This window comes from Benincasa hispida, chromosome 2 (genome assembly GCF_009727055.1).
Source record: "Benincasa hispida cultivar B227 chromosome 2, ASM972705v1, whole genome shotgun sequence".
Lineage (NCBI taxonomy): Eukaryota > Viridiplantae > Streptophyta > Magnoliopsida > Cucurbitales > Cucurbitaceae > Benincasa > Benincasa hispida.
In genome coordinates, this window is record NC_052350.1 from 30,519,171 (window position 1) to 30,538,095 (window position 18,925).

An 18,925-nucleotide genomic window follows, 5' to 3' on the forward strand; every position below is an offset into this window, starting at 1 on the left:
CCAAAGACGGCGACTGTGAGTAAACTCACCTCTCCACAAAACCCTAAACGTATCACAAATGGGTTCTAAATTCTCAAACCCCAAGGTTCACAAAAACCCTAAGTTTATTTAGAGAGCTCCCATATAAATCTCTTAGGTTTGAGAAAGAATCATAATACTTTATTCATTCACCAAAGATATGAATATATACAAGTGTACAATGCATAGAAAAGAAAAATATCACAAAAGGAAAATATCACAAAATATTTACAAGAATGGAAAATCCTAATTATAGAATTATAACATAAATGTTTAGAAGGGATTTCCCTCTCCATTCTTTGGGAAAACAAACAGAAATTTCCATGAAAAGTTACAAAAGTAACATCCGAAACAAGGGTCTACTACATCCAATTTAATAATCAAAGAAACAAAAGACTATCAGCCCACCCAAACTAACAGCTCAAACTGAATTATTTTTTGGTTCTTATTTTTCTTCATTAAAGCCCCTTTATCTAATAGGGTGCTCTTTTGTGTGCTTGGTTTTCTGGATGCCCCTGCCCTTAGTTCCTTTATTTTTTTCTCGATGAAAGTTAGCTTCTAAAAAAGAAAAAAAAAAGAAAGGTAAAGAAAAACTGAATTACATAGAAAAGAACTACAACTAGGAAAAATTTCAAGAGGAAGAATTATTGCAAAAATATTTAGAAAGCTGCTGCCTGTTTAATAAAATCAAATCTCTCTAGCTTCTTCTTGGTGTTCTCTAAGTCTTATGCTAATCATTTCATTCAAGATATTTGTTTGAACTGGAATGCTTTTATTTTCTTAGTTTAAGTATTGCTTTTGTCATCATTTGTATTATTTCCATCATCTCTTGTATCTTGCATTTTTGAGCGTTAGTCTCTTGTCATTATATCAATGAAAGTCTAATTACTTTTCCAATAGAAAAAAAAATCAAATCTCTCTTCCCATCAAAACTTCCATTTTTCAAAATTTTTTGAGTTTCTTTCCCACCAAGTGTACCAATTACCAAAACAAAGCCTTAACTGAATCAATCCATCAATTTGGAGTCCGTTTTCCTAGTTTTCCTTCATTTTCTTTTTTGCGAACTTTCTTTTTGCATGCCCTTTTATTCTTTCGTTTTTCTCAAGGAAAGTTTCAGGATCCATCAAAAAATGTTCGCCTGTTTTTTGATACATTTTCTGCTGTAAGATTAAAAGGCCATGCTTGTCGAACTTCTGAAGCAATGCTGCTGAAACATTTGTGCTGTAATGACCATGAAGATATGGTCGATATCTTTTTTTAACCTTCAAACATAAAATGCATCCATGAGGATTCATCCATTTTTTTTTTTCCCTTCTTTTTAAACATCCATTCACTTCGAGACTTTCAGCAGACTTGTTAGATGCATTTAATTTTCATCCTTACCCCCATCCTAGTATTGTTGGTCAATTTATCGTGCAAACTTTTATGGTCATTGATCTTCTTTTTTTAGGGGAAACAAATCTTTTCATTGATATAATAAAATTATTAAAAGCTCAAATATTGAGAGAAAAAGCAGAAAATAAAAATAAAATACAGAAAAACAAAGGCATTCCAATTTAAGTATACATTATGGATCGAATAATTTGTATAAAATTTAAAGGGGGAACACCAAAAAGAAGCCATGAGCTGAGTGTGTTGTAGTCATTGGTATTAAAAAAAGAAAGTCTAAAAGTTACATGTTTGTGGTGCTCTGTTTTGGAAAATGGAGTTGGAGCTAGAAGAAATGATCAAAATGGAAAAGAAGAATAGTGCTTCCTTTTGGGATTTTATTTTATTTTCAGCTTTCTCCTGGTGCCTCAAATCTAACGGTTTTTATTTGTGTTTTTTTTTTCCTTTCTGGTAATTACTCCATGTCTACAATAGGAGAGTGATTCTGAATGTCGTATGGCTGGTTTACTTTTGTAATTTCATTACCTTCACCGAAATGTTTTCTTATTTAAACAAACATGAGATGGTAAGTCTCTTAATATAGAGGGTCAACAAATAATAGACTGTGTCTTGTTCTGCGTTATCAATCAGATTTCCTTCCATATTTGGATACCACACGTTGAGTTGCAGTGTTTGCTAAAACAATTCTTATGTCTCCTCATGGTTTGAGCATCTTATTGCAGGGGGTCTTAATTGTTGGTGAGAGGGGAACAGGAAAGACATCTCTTGCACTGGCCATAGCTGCAGAAGCAAAAGTACCAGTTGTTACAGTTGAAGCCCAAGAATTAGAGCCTGGACTATGGGTTGGACAAAGTGCATCCAATGTCCGGGAATTATTCCAAACTGCAAGAGATTTGGTTGTTCTCTTGAATCTTTACTGTTGAAATATGCATTATCTGGACTTACACATATTGGTAGATACATTATAATTTTTATTAGTTTGATAAGAAACAATTTCATTAGTTAATGAATGTACTGGTAAGAATAAACTCCAAGCGTAGAGTGTTGTAGAAGCTCTCTAATTAGCAGTAGCAGAAGAAATAAAGCTATTGTAAAATAGCATTAGCAAAATAACATCAGGTGAAAAAAAAAAAAAAGATCCCCAGCTTTCTCATCATATTATTCTCAAGGCTGTAAAATACTCTTCTATATCCTTGCAATCAAAATCTCTCGAAGGATTGTGTGAGCAACCACTACCTAAAAGGCTCTAGCCTTGCCCAAGAACCTTCTACTAAGATATCAGGAAGGTATGTAAGAAGGATGCACAATTACCAAGGAGATTAAAAAGGGCTTTCTTATTTGTCAGAAAAACTGAAGATAGTAATTTAAAAATTCTCTTGGAGTGCATTTTGCTCATAGTGGGACAGTTTCCCTGTTGTTATACCTTAATTTGGTTCTTTTGGGAATGTTGGGCAGCCTCTTCCCTTTCTCTAGAGAGGAAAGCTAAAGTCCTTTGGGTTAATGCAACTAGAGCCATTGATGTGGTAAGTTTGGCTTGAGAAGGATCCAAGGATCTTCAATGAATAGGAGAAGGATGTGACTTTGGGGCTCTTTATTTCAATAGGCGGGTTTTTGGCAACCTCAGGGCCTTTGCTTTCGTGCTTTGCAAATTCCTATCATCGTTTTTCTTCCTTTAAATAATCTACCCAATTCTCAGTGAAGTTTCAATATGCAACTTATGCATTCAATCTTACTTGGTACAGATTCGTGTTTGTTTCTTTCTGGTTATATTGTTGTGAATGCTTTTTAACCTGCAATATTTTCCTTGGTTTTTATGCTAGAAGAGATTAGATGGTTAATTTTTGCAATCTTCCATGTCTAACTTTAGTTCTAGAGTGATATCTCTAGGCACCTGTGATCATATTTGTGGAGGATTTTGACCTCTTTGCTGGAGTTCGTGGCAAGTTTATTCATACCAAAGAGCAGGATCATGAGGCTTTCATTAACCAACTTCTTGTGGAGCTCGATGGGTAAGCTTAAATTTCTTTTTGTTATTTTGACCATCCAATGTTCTAGTTCTCTTCATCTGGATGTCTTGAAAGTTGAAACACAATAAACCCATATATGAGACAACTGGCACGTATGTACTACAACAAAATGGAAGTATAATATATAGGAGAAATAAAATGAAACAAAGTCATTCTAGAAAATTTTAGTTTTTATGCTTGTTATGAGTTAATAACCTTGCTCACAACGAGCAATATCCAAAGAAAATTGGCCCTTTTCCCATCATTGAAAGATATGTTCCTTCCTAACGTTTACAAGGTTGATCTTCCACCTCATTTCATGATTGCTTCCCCCTTCAATGTCTCAGATCTTTGTTCATTTCACTCTCCTGACCACTTTTGTTTGGCTACCTACGGTTGAGGATGAGTTATCTTCAGAGGAGTCAATTGATGAGCATAATATCTTTCTTTTCCTTTACTTGATTGGAGTGATGTCTTGGCCATTTGAAAGGCTTTCTTTTAAGTTTTTGTTTTACCGTTTACCGTGTAAATCTTCTTTCCATTTAGTGCACCCTTTTTGTTCCTTAAGTTTTACTGCTGTTAAATGTAAGTTATTATGTTTAAGGATTGTTGTTCAAAAGGCTGGTTTGTAGCCTTATATTTTATTGGAACTTTGTCTATTTTCGATTAGATTTTAATAAAAAATTCTCCTAGATATTGTGCTACACTAGTACAGGCCACATTATTCCTCTTACAGCACGTTGAGCATCTATGTATAGGTTTGAGAAACAAGATGGAGTAGTTTTGATGGCAACCACTCGGAATTTGAAGCAAATTGATGAGGCTCTACAGCGGCCTGGGCGGATGGATCGGGTATTTCATCTTCAAAGACCAACTCAATCCGAAAGAGAGAACATACTACAAATTGCTGCGGAAGGATCCATGGATGAGGAGCTCATTAATTATGTAGATTGGAAAAAGGTAATTTTTATCAATCCTTCTTTTGTTCGTAACATGGCAAGTTTTGCATTGGTCTTATATGGCGCCTCACACCAGTAAACTTTAAGGACGATTGTTGCTGATAATGAGGGTCATGAAACTATTTAATCGCTTGCCTATGATATTTGCTGAATCAAGACATACTTTTTGATGGTTTGTGATGTAGGGGTTTATGTGTTAATTTTTTTTTTTTTGTATTTTTTAGTTTGTTAAGTTTTCGTTTAGGTGTGAACAAACCCTCTCTTTGGGTCTATTTAAAGAGGTTGGGTTAGTCATAGTTTAGGTGTGAACAAACCCTTCTTCTTTGAGTCTATTTAAAGAGACGGTTGAGTGTCAGACACTTGGACACTTCGACACTTGTTGGACATGTATCAGACACTTGTTAGTGCACAAATGTGTTAAACATGCATATAACACTTGTTAAGTAGATTTAAAAAAACACATATATGACAATAATAATAACTTTGAGTGTGAAATACATCAAGCTAAGTTTTTAAAGAATTTTCTTTGGTATAAAGATGATATATACTTTTAAAAATTTATATTTTAATAAACATGCCCTAGACGTGTCATGTCCTAGATTTTTAAAATATGGCGTGTCGCCGTTTCCGTATCGTGTTATATTCGTGTATTGTATCCATATCTGTGTTTCTTAGGTTCCATCAAATCAATACTAGAGCAACTTCGAGAAAGGGCCTGATAGTTGGCAAGAACACCAACAAGAATCTTGATCCTCCTATCCTAGATGCGAAGCATCATCTCTTCCCAAGCAATTGACTGTCGGCTATCCCTAGTAGTAAACTCTTTAGGGGGTGTTTGGCTCACCAACATGAGTTGAGTTGAGTTGGTATAAAATATACCAACTCAATGTTTGGTTCACCAACATTAAATGTTGGTGGAGTTGAGTTGGTATATTTTACCAACTCACCCAACTTACTTCAACTCTTCCTTCTTCCAATGTTTTCCATCGCTCCAACCATTAGCCATTGTCGGCCACTACTGCTGCACACTCTGGGAACCAACTCCGGGCTCCAGCAACCACATTCGATGAAAATTTCATGCGACCAACTTTGACAACCATCTTTGCACGACCAACTTCGACGACTAGTGTCGTGCTCTGGCAACCACCTTCAACAACAAACTCCAATGATCAATTCCGACAACTACCTTTGTGCGACCAACAACCACATCTGACTACAAATTCTGGGGAAGATCACCTTCGATGATCAACTTCGCGCGACCAACTCTAGACTCCGACAACCACCTTTGACGACAAATTCCAGCGATAAACTCTAATACCACCTTCATGCAACCAACTTTGGGCTCCGACAACCGCTTTCAACTACAAACTCTGAAGAAAATCATCTTCGATAATCAACTTCGACGACCACCTCCGACTATTATAAGACCGACTGCTTCTTAACAATCTCGTCATAGTTCAGGAAGAGGTATTGTTTGCGTCTACTTGGTAGGACTGACCAACTTAACTATCTTATTGTTGGCCATGATTATTTATATATATATATATATATATATATATATATATTTGTGAACATGAAAATAAACCCTAACTCATACATTCCATGACTATTAAAGTATGCTGTAGGGTTGTTGATCATATAAATAATGATATCTTGTCTACATTAAGAACAATATTTATATGTAGCAAATTGTAAAATATATTTATATTTGATTGAATTCACATATCAAATGAGTGTCAAGAATATTTGGAAAAATAGGAATGAAGTTGAAAAGTATGTAACAAATAACGGAAAAAAATCATAAAATGAAGATTTTTTTCCTGAAACATTTTCTGGCAAGAATTAGTGAAAAATGGAGATTTATTCTCTGATGATTCTCCAACTTTGGAGGAATTAAAAGTGAAATTGTTGAAGAAATGTGGTGAACATTCCATTGGTTGCTAAGATGATAGGGGGAGATTCAATTTAAAAAAAGATTCATGATAAAGGAAAAATACATGGCAACAACACGAAACAAAAAAAAAAGAAGAAGAAGAAGAAGATGATGATGATGATGATGATGGAATTCATGAAGAAAAATTATAATAAAAGATTTTGATTTCTCTTTGGTTTTCCATGTGATTTAACCATATTCTTGCAAGAAATGTAATAGGTGAATTGTTCATTTTTTTAAAAAAATAATAAATAAAAGAAAAATTTTAAAAATAAAAGAAAACATTGCAAACCATATTTTATTCAAACAAAGACGGATAGAATTATTGAATAAAGATTAAAGAAGTTTCAAAACAAAAATGGTAAACATAAAAGTAGATTATTTAGAGTTAAAAAAACTGCACCAAATACTCCAGACATATGAACTCAACTCTGCACTCCAAACACAGATATATGAGCTCAAACAAAATAACCTTGCACCCAAATGAATTCCACGGACATGAACTCTAGGCATCATATCTCAATCCAGCGCACTAAACAGGCTTTGGTGATATGAATGCTGGTCTGTTAGAAGTTCAAACCAATGTAGTAGGAATTTTTTCTACCTTGGCAGGAATAGAGCAAGCTTTGGACCATCTCACTCAAGAAGTTGGCTGGTTATCTAAAAATCCGCCCTGCTGCCAAGATCCAACCATTAATATCCTCCCAAGACCTAAAGAAAATGAAGCCCCCAAAAATGTCCAGCCCACAAAAGAAAGGAATCCCACAAAAGGAAAGGGGACTCTAATCAAGCAAAATAAGACCTAAAAGGGTAATTACAAAAAGAATTTGACATTGACGCCTAAAGAGAAACATAGAACCTAACAAAAGACCAAATGTCCCTACTATCCAACTCCACTCCTCTTAAGGTCTTATTGTTTCTATTTTCTAAAGGCCCAAGCCTGACAACTAAACACACATGTCAGCTTGCCACAAAATAGTTCACCTCTTCTAAAATGTCTTGCCACGGGAATCTTCCTCTCTCCTGACATGGGGGATCATGGGGCATCTCACTAGAATCTCTATGAAGGGAAAATTGAAGGCCTAACACCTATAAGAATATCGTTAAACTAGTATTTGACACTTGTCTATTTTTTCTTTGAAAGTGAAACAAAACTTTTCATTGAAATAATGAAAAGGGACCAATGCTCAAAATACCATGACATAAAATAAAAGAAAACAAACCATACTACAAAAAAACATAGTATGTGGGAAAAACATGCATTCCAATTTAAACATAAATCTTAAATAGAAAATTCTGCAAAAAGCTTGGAAAGTGAACATCATGAGGAAAAATTAATTTGAGCGGCTTCGAAACGATGAGACCAATGAAGACACTTGTCTTGAAAGACACTCCAATTTTAATTTCTTTCAAACTAAATCTTCGCGAGAATAGCTTTAACCGCATTTGACAAACAACTAAGATTTATGTTTCAAAGAAGGACCAACCAAAATTTGAACAATGTTAGCCTTAAACAAATCACTAAACACCCATTGTATGTGAAAAATGGAGAACAAACGGCACCAACACCACCTTGAAAACCAACACTAAAGAAAGAGATGTTGAAGTCCTACATCAGTCGTACAAAGCGGACACAGAAGGAGAGTCAGAGACAAACAATGAGATGGAAGCTTCCTTTGGAGAGTGGATGGCAATTCAACCCCCCAAAAATCATTATTCATATGAGAATATTAACTCGTCTAGGACATTTAGATTTCCACAAGATTTTATAAACAAACTTCTCTATAACAACGGAGACAGCCAAAGGCTTGGATAGGGAATGAACAGAAAATTTCCCCAAGAATCCAAACTTCAAATTCGACAATCAGGTTGAATAGACACTTTCTTACCTGATAAAGAGCTCAATAAAAGCTGGCAATCAATAATTTCTTCATCTCTCAGCATCCTTCTAAAGGAAACAGACTAGGATAAAGTAGCGTCATCTCAATGGTAAAAAATTGGAGCCATTGGGCAGTGGTGCAATTCTAAATAAGCGATGAAGTCTCGAATTCAGGGTTGAAATATCAAGACAAGGATCTTGCTAAAAGGAAATTCTACTGCCATTACCAAGTTTGAGAGCTATGAAGAGTTCAACTTGCATCGAAGCTTCAGAAATAGTCCAAGGACTACAGAGACTCGGGCCAAAATTTTCAGACATGTGCCAATTATAAAGACCTTTCCATGAATGCTTTGGCAAACTTTAAACCAAAGAGAATCAGCTTCGTGAAATTACTTCCACCCCTATTTAGCCAATAACACCATGTTCCTAATCTTCAAGTCCCAGAACCGAGAGAATCATCTTCATGGGATTTGGTTTCTAAAACTGACACATGTCTATTGTGCCTAAAATGTGTCAAAGAAGTTGCAGTGTTCAGCTTGCATCAGACATGGAGTATTCATAGGTTCTATCATTTCATTTTGTATTTATTAGTAACTTCTGCGGAGTTTTCTACCTTGTTGACTGCAGTGCCTTTTTAAACATCAATGAAAAGTTTGTTTCTTTACCAAGAAAAGAAAAGAAAAAAAGAATTGCAAGATTTCCTTTCAGGAAAAACTGCACTTTCAATACCCAAAAAACCAACTGGATTCTAAGATTCCTCCCCCCCCTCCCTCCTCTCTCTCTCTATGGGACCATAGCAAACTATTGTTTTGCCTTTTACTGAAAAAAAATTGCAGTTTTTTTTTTCTCCTCAACCTTCTTGGGAGGTTGTTTTCCAGTATCTATCAGTTGAAAGTTGTTATATGTCAAAAAAAAATAGAGATTAATTTAAAAAACATGTTTATGATTATTCCCTAGGCTATTTTCACTTAGTTGGAAACCCTTTCTCTAGGGGTTTTGTGGGCTTGGTATTTTTGTATGCTCTTGTATTCTTTCATTTTTTCTCAACAAAACAATTGTTTCTATTAAAAAAAAAAAAACATGTTTGTGGATGTGTATAAAGGCCCTAATATTCAAAATATATACAACAATAAGATCCCTCGAAAACTCTTTTCTATTTTCCTTCTTCATTGACTTATGGGATTGTTTTCCTTCTTTTATTTATTTATTTTTGGTCGCTTATTGGGATATTTTGCTCTTAGGTTGCTGAGAAGACTGCCCTTTTACGACCGGTGGAACTAAAACTTGTCCCACTTGCCTTGGAAGGAAGTGCTTTTCGGAGCAAATTCCTTGACACTGATGAACTGATGGGCTATTCTAGCTGGTTTGCTGTAAGAATTGCTGCTTTGTTCATTAAAATAATATTTATTATTATTATTGTTATTGCCAGAGACAAATTTATTAATTATTCTTGTCACTGGGCTTTTATGTTTTAGAATCATGCTTCTGGTATCTCATAAAAGAAAAAAAATCATAGTTGGTCATTGTGGATAAATTTTTCTTTATTTTTTGATTTCAACAAAAAAGGTCTCTCTTCAAAATGAAGAAATCTTGATGGTGCTGTTGGAAACTCACATTGGGAAAGGTTTATTTGGACGGTAGCCTCCGTATTTTCTATATTTTGACAAGTGTTCCTTGATTTCCCTGGGTTTTTGTCAGCCCCCACTAATCGAGAGGAGTTGAGGCTGTCCGTTGCCTTTCTATTATTTCTGATCTGGTGACTCGTCATGAGAGAAGGGATTCTAGACTTTAGATTCCGAGAGGAATTGGGGTGTTTGGCTTGAAATGATTAATAGGATTTTTAGGGGGTTGAGAGATTGCTGTGGAGCTTTGGGAGGCGATTAGATTTAATTTGTGGGTGTCTGACACTGTCTGTTAATCAAGTTTTCTTTCGTTAATTTTATTTTTTTGTCCTAATTTCATCTTTAACCACTGAAAAAGAAATATGTAGGAAGATGTCTATATCCTGAGTTCCAATCACCACGTTGATGTTAATCAAAACAGCATGCCTTGTATGTTTTGATTACTCTTCTCCCGTTATAGTGTTCTTTTTGGTTTTGCTGTTCCTGTTCCATTTGGCTCTAGGTTTTGATCAGTTTGTTTTGTGGTGGCTCCAATCCAAATTGGTTGATTTTGTTGGCGGTTTGCTTTTGTCCTGGTATTTTCCTTGTAGTTGGTCGGTTTGGTTAGTCGTTTCATAGCTTATTTTGGAGGTTTTTCTTTTTCTTTTCTTTTTTTTTTTTAATCTTCCCTTTTTCTAGTTTCCGTTGCTTCTTTTCAGCCTTTTTCTATGCTTGGGAGGTTGTATCCTTAAACTTTTTGCTATTTTTCATATATCAATGAAAAGTTTAATTCATGATATTAAAAAAAAGGTAAAGAAAAACAGAAGAAAAAAGAGAAAAAGAAAAACCAGTATGCCTTGTGATCGAGTTGTAAATCAGTGTAGTCTTATTACGTGATGCTGCTTTATGGATTATTATTGTGGAGGGGAAGAAAAAAAGAATCAGAAGGTGTATGTATTATTTTCATTTTTCTAGTGGTATATATGACCTTTCCAACTGTAGACCTTCTGAGCGTATAATTTTGTTATACTTGAGCTGCGTAAATGTAGACTATGCTTGACAAATAATCACTTCATGCAATTTTTCTTTCTTGTTTATTTGAGGTATGATTTCTTTTGGGAAATTTTCATAGATAGGAGAAATGTCAAACTATTTACAGAAATTAAAAAAAAAATGGATAAACACTGTTAGACTTCTATTAATCTCAATCAATGATAGACTTGTATCAGTTTTCATCACTGATAGCATCAATGATAGACTTCTATCAGTTTCTTTCACTGATAGACACTGATAGACTTATCAGCTTCTACCAATGGTAGACTTGTATCAGTTTCTATCATTGATAGACGTTGATACATTGATAACAATGTTTATCACAACTATAATTAAAATTTGCTATTTGTATAAATTTTTTTCTTATTTTTCTATTTTTGTAAATCCCCCATTTCTTTTTCTTGATACATTTTTCCTGATTGATCTGCGGGAAATCTTTGTTATGCAGACTTTCAGTGGTATTATTCCCAAGTGGGTGCAGAAAACCAGAATAGTAAAAAAATTAAACAAAATGTTGGTGAATCATCTGGGATTACCACTGTCTAAAGAAGATCTTCAAAATGTGGTTGATCTGATGGAACCATACGGTCAAATAAGCAATGGAATTGAACTCCTTAATCCTCCTCTTGATGTAAGAAACTACTTCACATTAGTTTTAGTTTTTTAGCTACGTTAGTCTATTATCGTCAACTTAAAGTTATAGATTTATGTCTTTTATATATCCAGTAGCAATTCATTACTTGACTTCTATAAGTTCTCAAGTATTTAAGAATTACCTTTTGATGCAGAAAGGGATGAAGACACATTAATGGTGTACAGTTAAAGTATGAAAATTTGAGTGTGAATAATTAAGGGTATAGAATTGAGGCCAAGAATAATACTGTCATTGTTTATCTTTCTCATTACAACGTAAGTTAAAAAGAGAGATGATTTCTTTTACGCACAAATTTTAATTCAACATGATAGTCATGGCTAAAAAACATTTTTTTATTTATGAGAAACGAGATTATTGCTAAAAAACATTGGATTAAATTATAAGTTGTCCCCGAACTTCAAGTCTTATTGGTTCTTGAACTCATAGTGTCTACTTTGTTCCTAAGTATCAAATTTTATGTTTAATAGGTCTCTAAAGCTTAAAAAAAAAATGTATAGTAGGTCCCTGAACATTCAATATTGTATCTAATAGGCTAGTTGAAGAACCCTATATATACACCTTTCAATCTCATGTATTAGACACCTTTCAAGATCTATTGAAGTTGGGAAGCTTTCATTTTCCCTTTTTAAATGTCTTGATTCCCATGACTCTTTACTGGGATAAATTTTTTTTAACTTTTATATTATGAGGATTTTTGTTTTGTTTGCTTAGAATTTGAACATTAGTCTCATTTCATTTCTTTAATGAAAAGTTTCATATCATCATTTTTAAAAGACATTTTTTTAGTTTGCCTCCTTTTATGGGCTTTACTTTTGTATGCCCTTATCTTCTCTCTTTTTTTCCTTGAAGTTTGGCTATTTATAAAAAAAAAAAAGGAAGTAAAATTGATGTATTATTATTTTCTAGAAATCAATTGAAAGAAGAGAGGTGATTTTGTATTAAAAAAAGAATCTTCAAGTATAACGTGGACCATTTTTAACCTCTTCGTTTGAGTTTTCTCATTTGTAGTATGGTATTATTTCTTGGATGTACTTGTTTGAGGTGTCCAATATATATATGGTGATATTTGACGGTTCCTTCAAATTTCTTTGAATATTGATACTTATGTACTGGAGATATTGTCACTTTTAACCTGTTACCAATAAGCATGCACATCATAATCTTGTAAGCATTAGTTCTGCCATTTTAAAATGAACTAATTAATTGAGGTCTATTCTCTAGTGGACAAGGGAGACAAAGTTTCCACATGCTGTTTGGGCAGCTGGTCGTGGTCTTATTGCCCTTCTATTACCGAATTTTGATGTTGTGGATAATCTGTGGCTTGAGCCATTATCTTGGCAGGTTAGGCATTTCCTATCCAAAAGTGCTAACAAGTTCTTTTGCATAAAAAAGTTTTAGTTTTCAATGGTAATAAAGAGATTATGGTATTGTGCTAGTATGGGTACAATAATCTTACATTTGTGGGTAAAACACCCTTTTCTTAATTTGTAATACAGTTATTGCTTCTCAGTTACATTAAGTAATAAATGTATCAGTGATTGGAAGATTGCCATAACCTTGGCCAACAATAAGATATCCCCACCTGAAATTTACCATACCAACTAATATGTAACAAAGAAGAATTTTTCAATCTACTGGTTTAAGTTAGCAGCATTTATGATGACCTCAGATGGTCTACAGTTCATTTGATTGGTTGAAATGTATTCAATTTTTTCTTTCTAAAATTTGTATCAACTTATTTTTTTTTAATATGATTTACGTAGAATATTAATAAAAAATAATATGCAAGAGAAAATGTGATTTTTATCATACTTTTTTTAAGGAAAGAAAGCAAACTTGAAAGCTGGTAGAAAAGATCGATTATCTAGAATACATTAGACAAAAGTAATACTAAATTTCAAAGAGAGGGAGAGCGTTGATAGCTATATGGTTCCAGGTTCAAAGCATGATATGGCTACCATCCAGCTAGAAAATTAAAAATATTCAATAAACCTGACACTAAATGGTGTTGGAGAACCATTGGGCAAATATTAAAAAAAGAACCATTGGGCAAATGTGTGCTATCTAGGAGAATTGTGTTTGAGCTTTGAAGGCACCATGGTGATTATATTGCGTTTGAACTTGTGCCTCTTTTGTAGGGTATTGGGTGTACAAAGATCAGTAAGCGGAGAAATGAAGGATCCATTAATGGGAATTCAGAATCAAGATCTTACCTTGAAAAGAAGCTTGTTTTTTGCTTTGGTTCATATATTGCAGCTCAAATGCTACTTCCTTTTGGAGAAGAAAATTTCCTATCTTCGTCTGAGTTAAAGCAGGCACAAGAGGTTAGTTTCATAGAGAACTCTGGGAATATTTGTCGATCATCTCATATGCTACCTAACTTTTATTCACAACACCCCATACCAAATCTGATCTGTGGTAGATTGCAACGAGAATGGTGATTCAGTATGGCTGGGGGCCAGATGATAGTCCAGCAATTTACAGCCGAAACAATGCAGTATGCTTCTTTCTTTCATATCCAAAACTTATTGTGTGATTCTTCCATTATTGTTGAATAGATTGAGTTCACTTCAGGAACTTAATGAGTGTTTCAGATATTGGATCTGCCAATTACGGTTTGCACGTGTTGGATATTAGGTCTATGCCATCTTATGATCAGTAGTGGTAGGGAGCGGGAGTTCTTAGGTTTAACTTAAGAACTCATGGACCTCTAGTTCTGTTATTATGATGCAGAAGAGAGAAGACTCGAGATGCAAACTTTATTCATATAAAATCTGAGTGCTTTAAAGCAAATAATCCATTCAACCATAACCATAATATCCCAAACAACTGGTAATGTTCAACCCAACTTGCCTAATGGGCAGTAACCTTATACTATATAATAAATTAAAGAAGAATCCTTTTTCCTTATCAGCATCTTTTCTTTGAATTGTGGGAATTGAATCATTGACCTCATGGTATTACAAACCTTATTCACTGGGCTCTACTCAAATTGACTCTTCTCCATACTATACTTCTCCAAAGTTTCAACATCATATTCCTTTGTGTTATACGTAATATTTTGTTACTTCTCTCTTCCAAAGGTCACTCTATCATCGTTTTTTTTAATCTGCTCAAAGAACTTATTATTATTTATTATCTGCTCAAGCAGCTTTATATGGCTCTCATTTAGTGATGTCATACACCTTTGGCAATGACATAGGTTGCTTCTTTGAGTATGGGTGATAACTATGAATATGAAGTGGCAGCTAAAGTTGAGAAGGTATATTTTCAATTGTCTCATATTTAGAATAATAGACTGAGTTAATCTTATTTGATTCCTAATGTGGAAAAAACGTACTTAATTGGCTCCAAAACTCAAATAATAGAAGGTTAATTATTTCCTCACTTTGCTTTTCTAGATTTATGATTTAGCATATTGTAGAGCGAAGGACATGTTGGCAAAAAACCGCCAAGTTCTTGAAAAGTTTGTTGAAGAATTACTAGAGTACGAAATTCTTACTGGGAAGGTAAGCCCTCAATCTTTTAATAATTATTTGAATTTTATTTGATATTTTCTCTAAATTGGGTTCTTGATCCATTAGATTCCATACCTATTAATCACCCAATAGATTGTTTAAGATATTCACACAATTGAAGTGGAAATATGAGAGTATAACCATCGATAGTTCGTTGGGAAATTCTGGGTCCATTTTAGCTTTCTGAATGATAAATTTTCTTCCACACAGTTCAGTGCTAAGATGACACTTAAATTCCCGATTGGAAACTTATTTTTACGGCTCTTATAAAGATATATAAATATAAATAATTTTAACGTTACAAATATAACAAGTCTTGCAGCAGGCTCATTTCGTAATCCAGTTGATGCAAATTAGGGTTAACTCTCTTGACACTTGGCTGATAAATTAAGATGCTATACACGTGACCATGTGAGTCAGTTCGTTGGCTTATCTGAGTTATGTCAGATCCAACTTCAGGAGATTTTTATCTATCTATTAATGTCATTTGAGTTTAGGAAGAGTAAAACCTGTATTATAATTAAAATCCAATAGTTCTGTTGGAAGGGCCTAATAATCTTTTTGGTTTCAATCTGGATCTAAACTCTCTATTTGTTCATTAATCTGCTTTTCAGAAAATGGTGGTTGTTCTGAATGACAGTGATGACATTTTATTGTAATTATGCTTACGACTAGCCTTTCCCTCGGCAGGTTTTGGAGAGATTAATTGAAACCAATGGAGGAATTAGGGAGAAAGAACCATTTTTTCTTTCTGAATACTATGATAGAGAGGTATATTAAATTATGTTGTTTTCAGTCTATTTATGATTTAACTCTTTTTTTTTTCCTTTTCGGTGAATTGCTTTTGAAATTAAGTTTATGTTTTTAGGATTTAGTGCTCGTAAATTCACTACTCCACCATGCTTGATTCGTTTGCTTTTGAAATATCTTTAAGTGACTTGCTTGCTTGCAGTTGTAAAAGGACACCTTGATTGTTTATGATCGTTGCTGCTAAAACATTGATTGCTCAGTGTCAACACTTTACATAATATAATCTATGTGATTTCTGGTATCAAACACCAGAAACATAGTTCAATACAACATTAAGTTGAATTTGTTCGTGATATCGTTAATTGTTATGGCTGCTATATAGGGTTTTTTTTCCTTTTATTTATTTATTTATTTTTAAAGTAATAATAAGAATAATAATTTTTAACCTCACATAAAATTTAAGAGTTTAATGTTAGATTTGGGTTTCTAAGCAAATGAACATGAATGAACCAATACTACATAGAAAATAGAGATTCTAGGCCAATGCAATTATAGAGCAACATAATTGAGAAAAGCTTAAAAGAGCTTTTTGGTATTCGGTAGTATGTGGTCACTGGAAATGAACAAAATCCATCAGTTAGATGTACCAATTGTAGCCAACACTGAGAATTCTACAGCCAAGGGTACGCTGGTTTGGACTAGTCCTAGGTTATTTGATCTCATACAAAATTTTCTAGGAAGCACATTAGCGAGGACAAATGTGTTGAACGAATTTGCCTGAGTTTGTTGGAATAGCCTTTAATTTCGAAAGAAACTGTTGCATGACATGTTTAGTTCGTTGGGGATAGGGAGAATGTTTGGATCACAGATCACTAGGTGCCAAATCTGGGTTTTGAACTTGTGGCCTAAAACATTACCTACCCTTTTTTTTGAGAGGGAAACAAAAACTTCAGTGTTAAACGAAATTGAAAGCTTACTACAGGTGAGTTACAATTTCCATTTGCTTAGTAGAGTGACTAAAGAGGGGTGTGAACATTTGTACCATTATAAAGCATTAAAAAGAGTAAGGTCAAAGGAACTCTCGAGAGAAGTGCAAGTGTCGTTGTATATATGCCCATCTAAGAAGCACGACATGGATACGAGGACACCAATTTCTAAAAATGTAGGACACGGACATGTATTTTATTTTATTTTTTATTTTTTAAAATTTGTTCTAATATTAATCGATCAAATCCACAATACTAAAATCATGAATGAAAGTTACTGCAAATATGCAGTTTCTTAAGTTTGCTTCAAAATAATAACTAAAAACAAGGCAATCGAATTTAGTTCAATGTTGGGGTGTGTGCTTATAGTGGGATATTTGGGGAGAGGAACAACAAAGTGTTTAGAGATGTGGAGAGGGACCGTGGTAATGTTTGGTCCTTGTTGAGCTGTCACGTTTCCTTTTGGGTGTTGGTTTCGAAGATTTTCTTTGTAATTATTCTCTGGGTCGTATTTTACTTAGTTGGAAACCCTTTCCTTAGAGGGATTGTGTGGGCTTGTTTGCCCTTGTATTCTTTCACTTTTTCTAGTCTGTTTCTATCTTTAAAAAAAAGAAAAAAAGAAAAAAAGAAAAAAAGAAAAAAAGAAAAAAAGAAAAAACCATTTTCATGTTTTTACATAGTATCGATTTAGTAAAATTGTCACACAGTTTCTTCACTGAGAAAAACAATTAGGAATATTGTCATATAATTATATCTTTAGAGTTGATTGGCAATATTATTCCCTGCTCAAATTTTCCTGCTTCATTTCCTGCTTCATTTCCTGCTTCATTCCTGCTTCATTTCCTGCTCTATCGCCCGCCCATCAATTGTTTTGTTCTTGCATAAACCTCAAAAGACTTTTAAGATAGAGTAGTCTGCTGGCTTTACTGTGTACATGCATATTTCTCCTGCATTTCAGAAGAAAGGGTTGCAAGTATTCTTATCATAGTGGTTGGAAGTATGCAGTATTCTTTGATGTTGTGGCTTTTGATGAAAATTTTAAATTTTCTGTGGGTGTCTGACAAAACTCTATGTTTACATCATTCGTGAGATGTACTAAAATCTTTTCCTTTGATTGTAGCCATTGACTGGTGGATTTCTTGAAAATGCGAACTCGTCAGGAACTGCTCTTTTAAGTCCACCAACATAGAACAAGAGAAAAATGAGTGTGATTTGGATCTAAATCATATTACAACAAGAGAAAACATGAGTTGCTTCTATGTTTTTTAATTCGAGTAGAAATACGATGTAATCTAGATGTGTTGAGGATGGAGATATGATGTAATCAAGATGTATTGAGCGTAGATAGGTGTACAAAAAGAGGTTTTTGGGTGAGAAGAGGCACCATTTTTCCTTGGTCACAGGATTTTGTAACCATTGTTGAGCTCAAATATCTATAAATGATGTTTGAAATATCAAGGAAATAATTTATGAATGAAAAATTCATCATTCTTGTTAGCACCCATTTCTTATATTTCTAAAGGTTCAATGAGACGAATAGTTATTTGTAAGCTTCCATTAGCACATATTTTTTCCCCTTCTTTATCTTCTTAAATATAGAGTGAGAGATTCAAACTTTTGATATCAAATTGACAATACATACTTTACGTCAGTTGAGTTGGATTATGCTCATTTTGACAGTTTGCTTGTTTGAAGATGTTTAATTGATCAAACTAGGTATAAAAATATAGATTAGATAGGTCTTTCAAAGGGACCAAATTTTCATTTCTGTTTAAATGCATCAAAATTATATTTTTTTAGTGGCAGATGGATTTATATAAAACAAGGCATTAATTATGCTTCTGCTCGAACAAGCTTCAATAAAAAGGTACTTGTACTAAAATCGACAAAGATGGGTAGGTAGGTAGAGAATACCTAGGGATGCGAGATATCATGGTTATACTTCTTCAATCATGCGGTGCCATGATCTTTTCTCGACCATAGCCAGCCTAGAGGCTAATTCTAGCCAATGCATCCATTTTCTTCGAGTCATCTTACTCTGTTGGACCGTCAGGCGAGGTTCTTTCATCTTCAATCGAGTTTAAGTAATCCTTATCTCACGACTTACATCGAACATCCATTCGACTAGTCATACTTGTGAGCATTCTTGTGCTCGCCAGTGACATTGTCTTAACTGAG

The 18,925-nt window shown here is 33.9% G+C and overlaps 1 protein-coding gene across 1 annotated transcript in view; it reads left to right on the forward strand.

Annotated features, from left to right (window-relative positions):
- Positions 1-18,247, forward strand: part of LOC120070969 (probable inactive ATP-dependent zinc metalloprotease FTSHI 5, chloroplastic) — a 30,268-nt gene extending 12,021 nt beyond the window's left edge. Inside the window, exons 8-19 of the mRNA XM_039022939.1 lie at positions 2,130-2,303; positions 3,295-3,416; positions 4,172-4,373; positions 9,426-9,554; positions 11,287-11,469; positions 12,715-12,834; positions 13,632-13,817; positions 13,916-13,990; positions 14,696-14,755; positions 14,895-15,002; positions 15,702-15,782; positions 17,868-18,247. Coding sequence (XP_038878867.1) covers positions 2,130-2,303; positions 3,295-3,416; positions 4,172-4,373; positions 9,426-9,554; positions 11,287-11,469; positions 12,715-12,834; positions 13,632-13,817; positions 13,916-13,990; positions 14,696-14,755; positions 14,895-15,002; positions 15,702-15,782; positions 17,868-17,936 — 1,509 coding nt within the window. The 3' untranslated portion in view covers positions 17,937-18,247. The remainder of the gene's footprint in view (positions 1-2,129; positions 2,304-3,294; positions 3,417-4,171; positions 4,374-9,425; positions 9,555-11,286; positions 11,470-12,714; positions 12,835-13,631; positions 13,818-13,915; positions 13,991-14,695; positions 14,756-14,894; positions 15,003-15,701; positions 15,783-17,867) is intronic.
- Positions 18,248-18,925: the final 678 nt, after the last annotated feature.